The sequence below is a fragment of the Chamaea fasciata genome, unplaced genomic scaffold (assembly GCF_029207755.1).
Source record: "Chamaea fasciata isolate MVZ Bird 193981 ecotype frontalis unplaced genomic scaffold, bChaFas1.0.hap1 SCAF_15, whole genome shotgun sequence".
Classification (NCBI taxonomy): domain Eukaryota; kingdom Metazoa; phylum Chordata; class Aves; order Passeriformes; family Sylviidae; genus Chamaea; species Chamaea fasciata.
Window position 1 is genome coordinate 15,363,785 of NW_027094100.1, and position 11,570 is coordinate 15,375,354.

Here is an 11,570-nt window from a genome sequence, read left to right on the forward strand (position 1 = left end):
TGACCCATGGGTTATACATGAGGATTTAACTCGTACAGAGTTACCATCAACATTTAATTGTATGACACTTTTTCTGCAGGGGGAAAAAAAAAGGACGTTTCCACTATCACAGAACCAAATGAATTTTCCGCTAAGGGCTTCTCTTGGGATGAGTCTGATGAGAGGGTATATGCTGAGAATGAAATACACTCTCAGGATAGGATTTTCTTCCCTGGCAGCAGAAGGAGCCGTGAAGGCAGCCCTGAGTGTCATTGCTGCTGCTGGGGCAGAGGGGTTGGGGGTTCTTTGCTGTACAAAGCTTGCAGCAGTAACCACTCATTAACAAAGTTCATTATGTTTGTCTGAGGTGTTTAGGATTTAAAAAGAGAGAGCAAGTAAGAGGCTGATGTGGCAGTGAGGAGATCAATGCTCTTATCTCAATGACCTTCAGGATCAAATGATTCAGAGACTGAGGGCTTTCTTTATGGACAAGGACTGAAGGAGCAAAACACCCAAGATTTGGCTGAGCTGTGAAAGTGTCTGATAAATAAGAGCCATGACTGATGTGTAATTAGCAGGAGGGACCAGAATTGCCAAGGATGCCCCAAGGAAGTAGCGTTTGGAACAACAACAAAAATAAACCAAAGGAATGTTTGGGCAAAGGATTTGGGGCAAGAGGGGTTTCTAACTCATGAGCTGCTGCCAGACTGGATTATAGTCCTCTGCAGGGAATTCCTTGGGCTTGGCCGTAGACAGTGTCTATCAGGCTTGCAGAGACAGGAGCAGAAGGATGAGAACATGAAGACAGAGTCCTTGCCCTGTCACTTGCAAACATTCCCAGCACCATAACAGAGAGTGGATAAACATCCACCTGCCCTGTGGATCCTTGGTGTCATTTCTTGCCTGTGGGGTGGTTTGCAGAACAAAGGAATTGCACAATACAGGAAGGAAGTGGTGTGCCAGCCTCCCAAGCTCTCAGCAGAAGACAGCTGCAGATAAACATAAGGTAGAGCCTTGGCTGAGCGTTAATCACTGAGGAAAGATTTTCTGATGGGAAGAAAAAAAACCTGCTTCCAGAACCACCTGATGTCTTGGAGCACAGGTTCAGCCTGTTGCACTTTTCTGCTCAGACCAAATTAAGGATCTAGGCTTTAATGGTAAATTTACATAAGTTGAACAGGGAACTCCATTTGGTTTTGAGGAGCAAGTTGAGCATAAATAAGACTGAGAGGTAGAGGGGAGGTGGGAGGAAGGAGGGGCTGGGTAGGTGGATGTATAGAAAGGAGGAATGGCCAGGCACAGAGAGAGTGGACATAGCACAGGCAGAAGGGTGGGTGGACAGGTAGAAGTCAGTCTGACAGAAGCAATTCAGGCAGCAGCCATAAACCTGCTGCTGAGGAGATGTCACATGTCATTGACTCGCTGGTGTTAATTGCTGGATCAGCATGTTCCAGCACAGTCTGCTTGATCCCCTAAAGGGATGCAGCAAATTCTGAAGGAAGAAATGCAGGCTTGGGAGCAGGGCACACCTCTCCTGTGCACTAATCTGCTCTGGGCACTGACTCACTCCATGGCCTTTGGCAACTTACTTCACCTCTGTGAAATGGGGATAATAATCCTTAATCACCACACATAGAGGGGGGTTAAGAAAAATGATGGAGAGCTATAAAGCACAAGGTACTTTTGTACATAAGTGCTTGAAAGGGTGCAGGTCTTCCCACAGGTTCTGTCCCCAGCCAGGAAGGTTCTGTGCCCAGCACAGCCCTGAGCCACAGGTGCTGTCCCATGCAGGAAGACCCTTCCCAGATGCTCTGGGGAGGGCCAAGATCTTGCCTAGACTGAAAAGGGCACAGGGGTTCATTTTCCTAATTAAATGGTTTGTTTAGGATGGTAGATGTGAGGTGAAGAAAAGAGAGAAAGGAAAAGCCACTCACAAGCCAGAGCATGAGGAATATCTGTGGGTCCATGTCTGTATTCCCAGCACTGCCCAGGGCTGGTTCTGAGGCCAGAGGAGAGGGCAGCAGAACTGATACACTGGACTCTCCCACCCCATCCAGGTGCCCTACAAAGGCAGGCACGAGAGGTAGATGCCTTTTCTTGGCAGAAAAAGCTTTGAGATGAGTTGTGAATCTGCTCACAGGGTTAGGCAGCTGGGGCCAGTGACCCAAAGGCACCAGGATCTCCCAGCATTATCAGCCAAACATGCCACTGTGACCACCTGGCACTGGGATGAGCTCCCTGGAAGAGCCATCCCAAGCAGGGAGCCTCCAGCACCATTCACTCCTGTGAACAGCAAGGGACAAGGTGGAGAGAATCTGCTTTGTTCAACCTCATGGTGATTTACTGGGCCCAGCATTAGAAAAAGAAGATTGGATTCTTTTCTTACACCAGCATTGATGCCTGAGAGCCTGAAATCCACGGAGGCAATACTTGATGATTCCATTCAGGATGAGGATCTGCATTAGTCAAAGCGCTCAGCAGCTGTGGCAGTTTCCTCTTGTCACACGCCATTAAGCTGGGCTGTTTTGCACTGTATTTTCAGAAAGCTTATTTTGAAATAAGAGATCATGGGCAGATCATGGCAGTTCAGATTTATTCAAATCCAGCGAGCTTCAGCCTCGGAAAAAAACCCAAATTGAAGTCTCTCTACCACACATAAGGCCCGAGCAGCAATGTCTTCCTCAAGCAAATATTTCCCTTCTGGTGGGGTAACACATTCAGTCTCCACAAGGCAAAGCATTTGTTTTTCTTTGTAAGAAAGGCTGACAGCCCATCCCTCTGGCTACTGAAATCACCACAGTGAGGTGGTAAGGTCATTGGTACTGCCCACCTCAGTGTCTTCTCGGGCACAGGATGCCTGCAGCACCCAGCCTTCCCCTGCTGGAGCCAGGGCTTTTCTCTGGGATTCACCATCCCCAGGAACCTGTGCCAGACATTTGTGTGTGGGCCCATGGCATTTTTTTTGGACCAGGCCAGGTTTCAGATGATGATGAGCACAGTATGGCCCCCACTCACCTGGATGGGATGATTGCTTCGAAAAATGAGGGAAGAAAGGCTTCAGAAGCTTCTTTCCCACCAGGAGCGAGAGTTGGGTGAGCCACATCCATGGGCTGGGGTGTGCTGGTCCTCAGTGCTCTCAAGAGCAGCAGAGGGGAAACCTTTCTGACCCTACCCCAGAGAACAGCCTCACTGACCAGGGTTACCATCCCTGAGGCTGCAGCACAGCAGCAGCCCTGGACAGCTGAATGTGTTCCCTGAACAGCGGCATTTGCACCAGGGGAACATGGGAAACAGAAAACAACCTTTTTGCAAATCTGCAGAACCAATCTGGCTTGGAAGCTAAGGAAGGCTTGGGATGTATAGACCATCATCTCCAGACAGACCTGCCCTGGTGCTGACAGCCAAGGGCACTCAAGGAAAGCAAAATATAGAGCACATTAATCCTGTAGCACTGTGAGCATCAGGGCAAGGCAGGGCCTCCCAGGGACACCCTGTCCTGGCATGGCCTCTGACGTGGCTGGGGTGGTGGTTTGCTTTACCCAGGGCCACGTTCTTTTCATCAAGTTCTTTTTTCACCTATCCATGCATCCATCTGTCCATCCTTGCCATCCCACCGTTTGACTGGTTGAGCTGGCAAGGGTGCAGAGTGGGAGGCAGGATATTGCATTAAGTCACTGGGAATGCAAAGGGATAAAAACAGGATTGACTGAACTTTTTTTGTCTAAAAACTGTTGTACCAGGATCATCATTTCAGAATCCCATGTTTGGTGTTTTCTACCTTTTTATAAAATATAAACACATATAGTTACTGCTACATTCCCTATTTGTGCCAAGTTGTCCCTCAGTGGAGAAAGTCAAGCAGGAATACAAGGAATGCTGCTGCAATTTGCGAGTTCCAGTCTAATGAATGACAGGGAGACCATGCCAAAGGAGCATGTGTACTAAAGGGAGATCAAACCTGGTTCAGGGGGACACACTCAGACTGGCAGCTGCCCACCAGGCCCCACACCTGTACAGAGATGACCTGGTTGCAGGGATGCTGCTGTTCCAGGGCTACCTTCCTACACACAAAGCTGTAGTGACAGGACAAGGAGCAATGGGTTTAAACTGAAAGAGGGGAAATTTAGGTAGATATCAGGGAAAAATTCTCCCCTGTGAGGGTGGTGAGGCTCTGGCAAAGGTTGCCCAGAGCAGCTGTGGCTGCCTCAACTCTGGAAATATCCAAGGCCAGGTTGGATGGGGCTTGGAGCAGCCTGGGATAGTGGAAGGTGTCCCTGCCCATGGCAGGGGGTTGGGATGAGATGAGCTTTGAGGTTCTTTCCAGCCCAAACCACTCCATGTGTCTATGAAACTGCAGCACCAGGGCAAGTGCTCATTGATATCCTCTGCTGATTGGGAGTTGCATCCTGGTTTGAGCTCTGCACTGTGGGGGAAGCTCTGCAGAACCCCGGCCCTGCCTTGTGCCTCCCCACAAAGCCTCAGGCATGTGCTGTGTTAGCAATAACTATTGATAATTATGTTTAAAACTTTCATCTCCTTCTTTACATCTTCCCAGTGAACTTAATGATGGAAGCAGTTGTCAGATGTTAATTATTATCATTATCAGCTCCTAGCATTTATTGTACAAAGCAGTGCTTTTCCTGGTCTCGGCACTCTGTGATTATAGCGCAGGGAGAAAGGCAGGTTCATTAAAGCAGCCCGCAAATGTTAGTGTTGTCATTATCCAATTAACGTTCCTCTTCCCAGGATGAATATAAACCTGACAAAGACCTCTCTGAAGTGGATCTGAAAAACGCCATCCGTGTGCACCACGCCTTAGCCACAAAAGCCTCTGACTACAGCAAGAAGTCCAACGTGCTCAAGCTGAAGACAGCTGACTGGAGAGTCTTCCTCTTCCAGGCCCCGTGAGTGTCACCCTCCCCGCAGTGCCTGGATGGGCAGCCTGACCTCCAGCGTCTGACCTGGCCAGATCAGCACACGCATTATGGGGCACACCTGGGGGGAGGAAGGGGCTGAGGGTCGTTTCTGCAGGGCTGTGCAAAGGATTTAGTCATAGGTCACAGTTTCTTGGTACCTTCGTGCCAGTCCTTGAGGTCCTTGCCAGCTGTCACCAAGGCAGGCTGAGCAGGATGGGCTGGGATGTGCAGGGCTGAGTGAAGGGACTCCTCTTGCTGACTTCTGTTGGCGTATTCTGGAAGGGAGAACATCTGTGTGGTGCATGTGATGATTTCCCTGCTCCGCTTTCAATGGGGAAACTGTCTAAACTTCCTTAAAGCAGTCCCCCCAGCTAGGGAAAATGTTTTATCTTAGTCCATTGCTGAGGAATGTTATGGTGTTAGTAAGTGTGAAGTGTGATGAAATCATCTTCTGTCTCACGTTTTTCATGTCTTCTCCTGAGGTGACGTTGTCTGTAGGTTGGGCTGGGGTACTAATGTCCACCTAAAGCTTGACACCTGAATTTGTGCAGCAAACACCCACTTGAAGGCTTGGGGGAGCAGTGTCTGGACAGATTTGATGAAGGACCCTGGGCAGTGTCTCACAAATGACATAAATGACATCCTGCTCTGTGGAACCTCTGTTGTGTGGCTCCCACTCTCCTTAGAGCAGGACATCCTTGGCCCTGGCCTCTCCACAGCTCCTCAGGAATGCAACCAGAGCTGATGAAGAAGGCAGGACTGCCCAGGCTTTGAGAGGCAGACAAGAGCTCTGAAATCATCAGGGCACTGTAGAGGAGCCAGTTAGAGTGTTTCCCTCTGTTCATGACCTGGCACAGAAGTGGCATCAAAGCAAGGCCACCGATGGCCTTCCTGAGCATGGGTGGCTCCAGGGCTGTCGTCAGCTGTTGCCTGGTCCTGGCTCAAGAGCATTTACAGACTCCCTCTCTCTTTCCCCTCCTCCATAACAGAAGTAAGGAAGAAATGCTCTCCTGGATCCTGCGGATCAACCTCGTCGCTGCCATTTTCTCTGCTCCAGCCTTCCCAGCTGCAATCTGCTCCATGAAGAAGTTCTGCCGCCCGCTCCTGCCTTCGTCCATGACCAAGCTGTGCCAGGTAATGTGTGAGAGAAGGAGTGGTGGAGGGGTGCCCAGTGCTCAGCAAGCCCTTCAGCTCAGGGTGAGCCCATCTGCAGGTCCCCCTGTTCCTGCCTGACGGACACACTCAGGTGCTCAGTGTGGGAACAGAGGAGTGGAGTGGGCAGCTTGGACAGACACGGAAAATCCTGGCATCTGGCCAGTGCTTCCTTTGCATAAACAGCTCTGTGCACACACCTGCCTGTTGGTTCTGGCTTGTTTATTGCTCTTTGCCCATCACATCCCAGCCAGAGTGGAAACAGCAGAATAACTCCAGAGTTAATGCTGCAGAGCCCAACAGCCCAGGTTTGGTTTATATCTTGGCACCCTCTTGTTTCTGGAGCTCAAAACCCACAGACAAAAGGGATGTCTGGGTTCCAGTAGGGAAGGTTTTCTGGAAACAAGGGGGCACGGTGCACTGGGCTCAGCTAACCAAGAGCAGCTGCCATCCGAAGAGTAGCTTTCGTTTCCCTGTCCAGGGAAGACCCAACATGCCTCAGCACTTCCAAAAAGTAGGGACACACTGCCACTGCCCCCCAGCAAAGGGGAGGACAGCCTGAAATGTCAGGGCAGAGACACAGCTCCTGCCTGCTGAGACAGATGTGGCCAGATGTTCACCTGTGTCAGAGCCCAGATGGGGAGGGCACTTCTATCTCCAAAAAGAGCAGGATGAGCAGCTCTGGGGACAGTGCTGCTTCTGCCTGGCTGTTGCAGGATGCATGTTACAGGAGCATTTTGTGCTTATGAAGCCAAAGATGCCTCAGTGCCAAACAAATCCACTCTTGGCACTTGAGATACCTGAGTTTTGCTTTAACTCCAATACCTGTGTTTGAGCTGTTCCTTATCAGATGAATTTGCAAGTGCACCACACACCTTTGGCTCCAGCACAGCAGCTGAGCTTACACCCTTGCAGGGAGAGTTCCCCCAGCCACAGGCAGGAGGAGCACTTGGGTGCTGCACTCCCACGTTTTAATACCTGACACGCTTCTCTCGGCAGGAGGAACAGCTGAGGTCTCATGAAAATAAAATGAAGCAGATTGCAGACGAATTAGCAGAGCATAAATTACATCCTGTAGAGAAGAGCCTCAAGTCAAAAGAGGCTGAGGAATACAGACTCAAAGAACATTACCTAATATTTGAGGTAAAGGAACTTTCATCTTTTCTGTGATAAATGATACCTTGGCTGATTGAGGAGAGCAGGACTCCAGAGTGGGTGCTGTGAGTCTGGGAGAGCTGAAAGGAGAGAGAAGGACAAGGGCTCCCAAGCTGGATGGGTGTCTTGGGGCAGCAACAAGCCTCACTGTTTTGCACTGAAGCTGAAAAAAGAAGTAAGAGCCATTTCCTTCCCTCTGTGATTCCTAACCAGAGGAGGGGAAAACTGACAAGAGTAAGAACATCTTCCTTAACTGTGCCAAATTTTGACATTTCCTCAGGTCCCAAGTAAGAGTGTGGTTCAGTTCTCAGTGTGACTCAGTCTTTTTCAGCAACATTAATAAAAAGCAAAGGGAGTCCTTGGGAGAATTAATCCTGTTTTGCTGCAACCATTTCTGTAAATAAAGCCAAACCCAGTGTTACAACTGTTTACAGACCCTTTGAGGATGCATGTAAATAAGTTTTAAGTCCCTGTAAAGTCTAAGAAGCATTTAATTGTGGGAGAAGTGGGGTATTCTGTTCCAGTGAGAGTTGAGCAGAAGGTGTGGTTCCTGCCACATAGATGTCAGTTGGAAGGGACTGCTGGAGGCCTCTAGTCTTGCTTCCAGCAGGAACTTGGATTATTCCTAGTCTTACCCCAGACTGAGTGTGTCATTTAGTGGCCGAGCCCCAAAAATCACTAGGCGTGGAAATATCCCGCGTCCCTCATGCCAGGGCTGCACCATCCTTTGTGTAACACCCAGCCTGATTCTCCAAAGCCACAGCTCCCAGCTGCTGGTTCTCTTGTCTTTGTACCAACCTTCCAAATAGTTGCTGCTGTGTCCCTTTTTCCAGCATCTGCTTTCGGATGCCTGCAGAGAAGTTTCTGTCTGAGCTTTTCACGGGACTGCCTTTTCAGTCTTCAAGGAGAGGTTGGCACTTCCAGGCCATAATTCATCTCATCTGTCTTATGAGATGTGCTCCAGAAATGCTTGTTTCTTTGTGCTGACAAAGAAGCCAGCACAGGCTGCCTCTGAGATGTTAAGAGAAAGGATGGGTATTACACAAGTCCTCTAAAAAATCCCATCCAGCATTGGAACAAAGGATCCAGGCAGAGAGGATGCCTCCCTTTATGCTGTGCTCTGTGAAGAGCATTGGGGGCACAACTCAGCAGCAATAACTGAACCACTGGATGGAAACAATGACAAGCAGAAGTATTTTAACCAACCAAGGCGAGCTCCTAAATCAGGAAGCAGCAGGTCTGTTGATCTCATTTTGCCCCCAGTATCATCCTCATTACAATCACAGTGGCAGCCAAGACCTGTAAAAGCAACTGGAGAGTCCTACACACACACACACACATACCCCTTTCTCCTCAGACCTTTGCACAGACCAGGCATTGTGCTGGGGTTACCTTTGTGGGGTGTGGTTAGTGGGATGCTGCTGGTATAGGATGGGTTTTCCTGCAGTAGCTGATGGAATTGTTTCTGCGTGCCGCACACACCATGGCCTGTCCCTGTTCCCAGGCTCTCTGTTCCCTCTTTCCCTGCAGAAGAGCCGCTATGAAACATACATCAACCTGCTGTGCATGAAGATAAAAGTGGGGACAGATGACCTGGAGAGGATTGAGACCAGTTTCTTCAAGGTGGAAGCCGACGACATCGCTTTGCGGAAGACGCATTCCAGCCCTTCGCTGAGCCAAGGACACATGTCCATCAGCTGTAAGGCAGAAAAGGACATTTTAGAGCAGAACACTTAACAAGGAACATGTGCACGGGGGGATGAAGCGGCGATGCTCTGCGCTCCTGGACTTAGATTGATGAGCACAATTTTACTTAGGAAATTACATGAGCAAAACCGTAGACATGTATGACATGGGGATTGCTCTAGTGAAAGAAATCAAAGAAGCTTTAGTTGACACTCTCTGACAATGCTCTGGCATTTCAGCATCATCTCTTCTTCATTCCCAACTGCACCAGTGGCTTTTCTTTCTCTCCTGCTGCAGCCTGCACAACAAAGGGATATGCTGGTTCTTCGAGGGCTGGGTTGCTCTTTCCTCCACCAGCCCCACCTCTCCTTCCTTCCCTGGAGTCCCCAGCGGTTCATGGTCACAGTCCCCACATGGCCACAGGAAACTGAGCCAGGACGATGTCTGTGGCACCACCAGCGCTCCCAGAGAAGGGCACAGGGTGGCAGGGACACATCCGTGCCCCCAGAGGAGCATGGCGTGATGGGACAGGCGTCGTGAGCTGGTCACCGACAGGCGAGAGGCGTCTTCAGCATGGCGTTGAGCGTGGGAATGTCACCTGCCCACGGCAGGAGAAGCCTGGAGGGCCCTCTGTCACCTTCTCCTTTTTATATATATATATAAATATATATATATGAACATATATAAATAGATATATATATATAAGGAAACTTTAACGTGGGTTTTTAACCTCAGTGTGCAAGTGAAGGCAAGCTGCCTGGGGATGACACTAGGGAGATGGAGGGTCTGACCAGCCCACCAGGATGTTCTGAAAAAATGGAGTAGCTGTGTATCTTTTTTTTGTTTTCTTTTTCTCCTTTTTTTACTCGAATGGAAATCCCACCTGGCTTTGCTGTGAAACATCGCTCTCCCATTCCTGCTTACTCAGACAAACTGCCCAAGTGGCTGCTGGTGTGGCAGCCACGGGATCCACTGCTCTGGGCTCGAGGCACAGCTGGAGCCGTGAGCAAGCTCCAGCAGAACCTTGTGTGCAGGAGTGATCCCACCTGCCTGTCCCTGCTGTATTCCTCCATCCTGCGATGCACATGCTGTACTCTTTTAAGTGGGAATTGTGTTTCTGTTCCTTTCTGCTGTCTGTGGTCCAATGATTTACTGTTGTGCTGAAGTGATTCCTCTGCTTTTCAATGCCACGACTGTCCTCCTACACTTTATTTATTTCACTGTTTTGTTTGATCCTTTATCTCAGATTGCTTTTCTTTCCCCTAGGTGCGTTCACAGTAATCAAGTTCCAGTTTTGAAGGATCTTGTAGCTGCTAATTACAGTCATTTATTGTTTATATTTTGCAGCATTTTTTAAACAAACAGAATAAGATTTATTTGGACCTTCAATGTTTGAGAGCCTGTGGACTACTGTTTTTCATGACAGTTCATGACACTAAAAACCTCTTCCCAACTTTATCGCCTCTTCTTTTATCTCTGTTTCTTTGTACAGTTTGATAGTTTATTTGAAATGATGCACTAAGAATCATGTAAAAAAAAGAATAACAATAAAACTGAATCTGTTGGTAAAGAGAATTGGTCTGAAGCATCGTTCCACCATGTGCTGGATTGATCCCAGATTTCACAGCACCAGAAGGCCAGGCTGATTCAGATACCCACCAGCACCTGATGCAGAAAAGCCAGGATCCTGTGGACAGACAGCACCAGAAAACATCAATTCCTTTCCACGAGTGGGTACCAGCCCACCCATCCTCTTGGATGGTTCTGGAACAGGTGTGGATAGATGGGCTGCTTTGGGGACACATTCAAGCAATTCTTCCCTCCGTCTGGTGCATCCCAGGTGTGTCTATCCACACACAGCCCAGAGATCTATGGGAGCAGAAAGGTACCAAGCCCTGCATTAGTGACTGCAGATGTTGTCACAACAGTTCCCAGAAGAGTCTGTGGCTGTTTCTCCAAGACATCGTTGCTTTTGTGTCTGGTACTGTACAGACATTCCCTGCACCGAAGACCTCCGAGATGTTCCTATTCACATGAAGTGTCTGGTGCTGACTCTCACAGTGGAAGTCCAGGGGAAAGCTGGGCCCAGCTCCCTGTCTCTAAAATCCCAGGTAGTATTTTGTACCTCAGTCTTCCCTTTCTGAGCATCCCTTTCAGTGGGCAGTGACATCTCCAGTGTATTTGAGCTGCCACCAAGAACAGCTCAGCCCCCTTGGTTGAAGATGCCAGTCTGCTATCCTCAGCTGGGAGTAACTTGCAGAGAAAAGCAAGATCTTGGAAAATCTGCACTGGGCAGCAGGAAGGAGACTCAGAGCCAAGAGACTGAACACCCAATGGATGTGGGAAGGGGTGGCAGCTGATGTCAGACAACACTTGGCAAGACAGCTCAGAGGATCAAACTTGCTCTTACTGAATACCTGCAGTTTGCCTCGTGCACAAGCCCTGATCCAGGTGCACAGGAACATGAAAAGGTGTTGAGAGCACCTTACATGTTGGCAGAGCCAAAAATGCCTTGTTTGACCAATCCACAGCCTCAGCTTGTGACTTGGAAGAAAATGTTTTTTTTTCATCCCTTTTCTCCCTCCCTGGCGGTCAAGGACTCAGCCACCCACCACTGAGAGAGGAGAACAGCATCTCAGAGGAGTAAGCAGCCACATCCTTTTCTCCTCCTGCGGTTACTCA

General features: G+C 49.2%; 1 protein-coding gene across 3 annotated transcripts in view; it reads left to right on the forward strand.

Moving 5' to 3' along the window:
* PSD2 (pleckstrin and Sec7 domain containing 2) overlaps positions 1-10,455 on the forward strand; it is a 53,633-nt gene extending 43,178 nt beyond the window's left edge. For 2 of the 3 annotated variants that reach the window (XM_066197204.1, XM_066197205.1), the window contains 4 exons: positions 4,726-4,883; positions 5,885-6,029; positions 7,047-7,190; positions 8,733-10,455. In XM_066197204.1, coding sequence (XP_066053301.1) covers positions 4,726-4,883; positions 5,885-6,029; positions 7,047-7,190; positions 8,733-8,939 — 654 coding nt within the window. In that variant the 3' untranslated portion in view covers positions 8,940-10,455. The remainder of the gene's footprint in view (positions 1-4,725; positions 4,884-5,884; positions 6,030-7,046; positions 7,191-8,732) is intronic. The other variant, XM_066197206.1, reaches the window with a different exon arrangement.
* Positions 10,456-11,570: the final 1,115 nt, after the last annotated feature.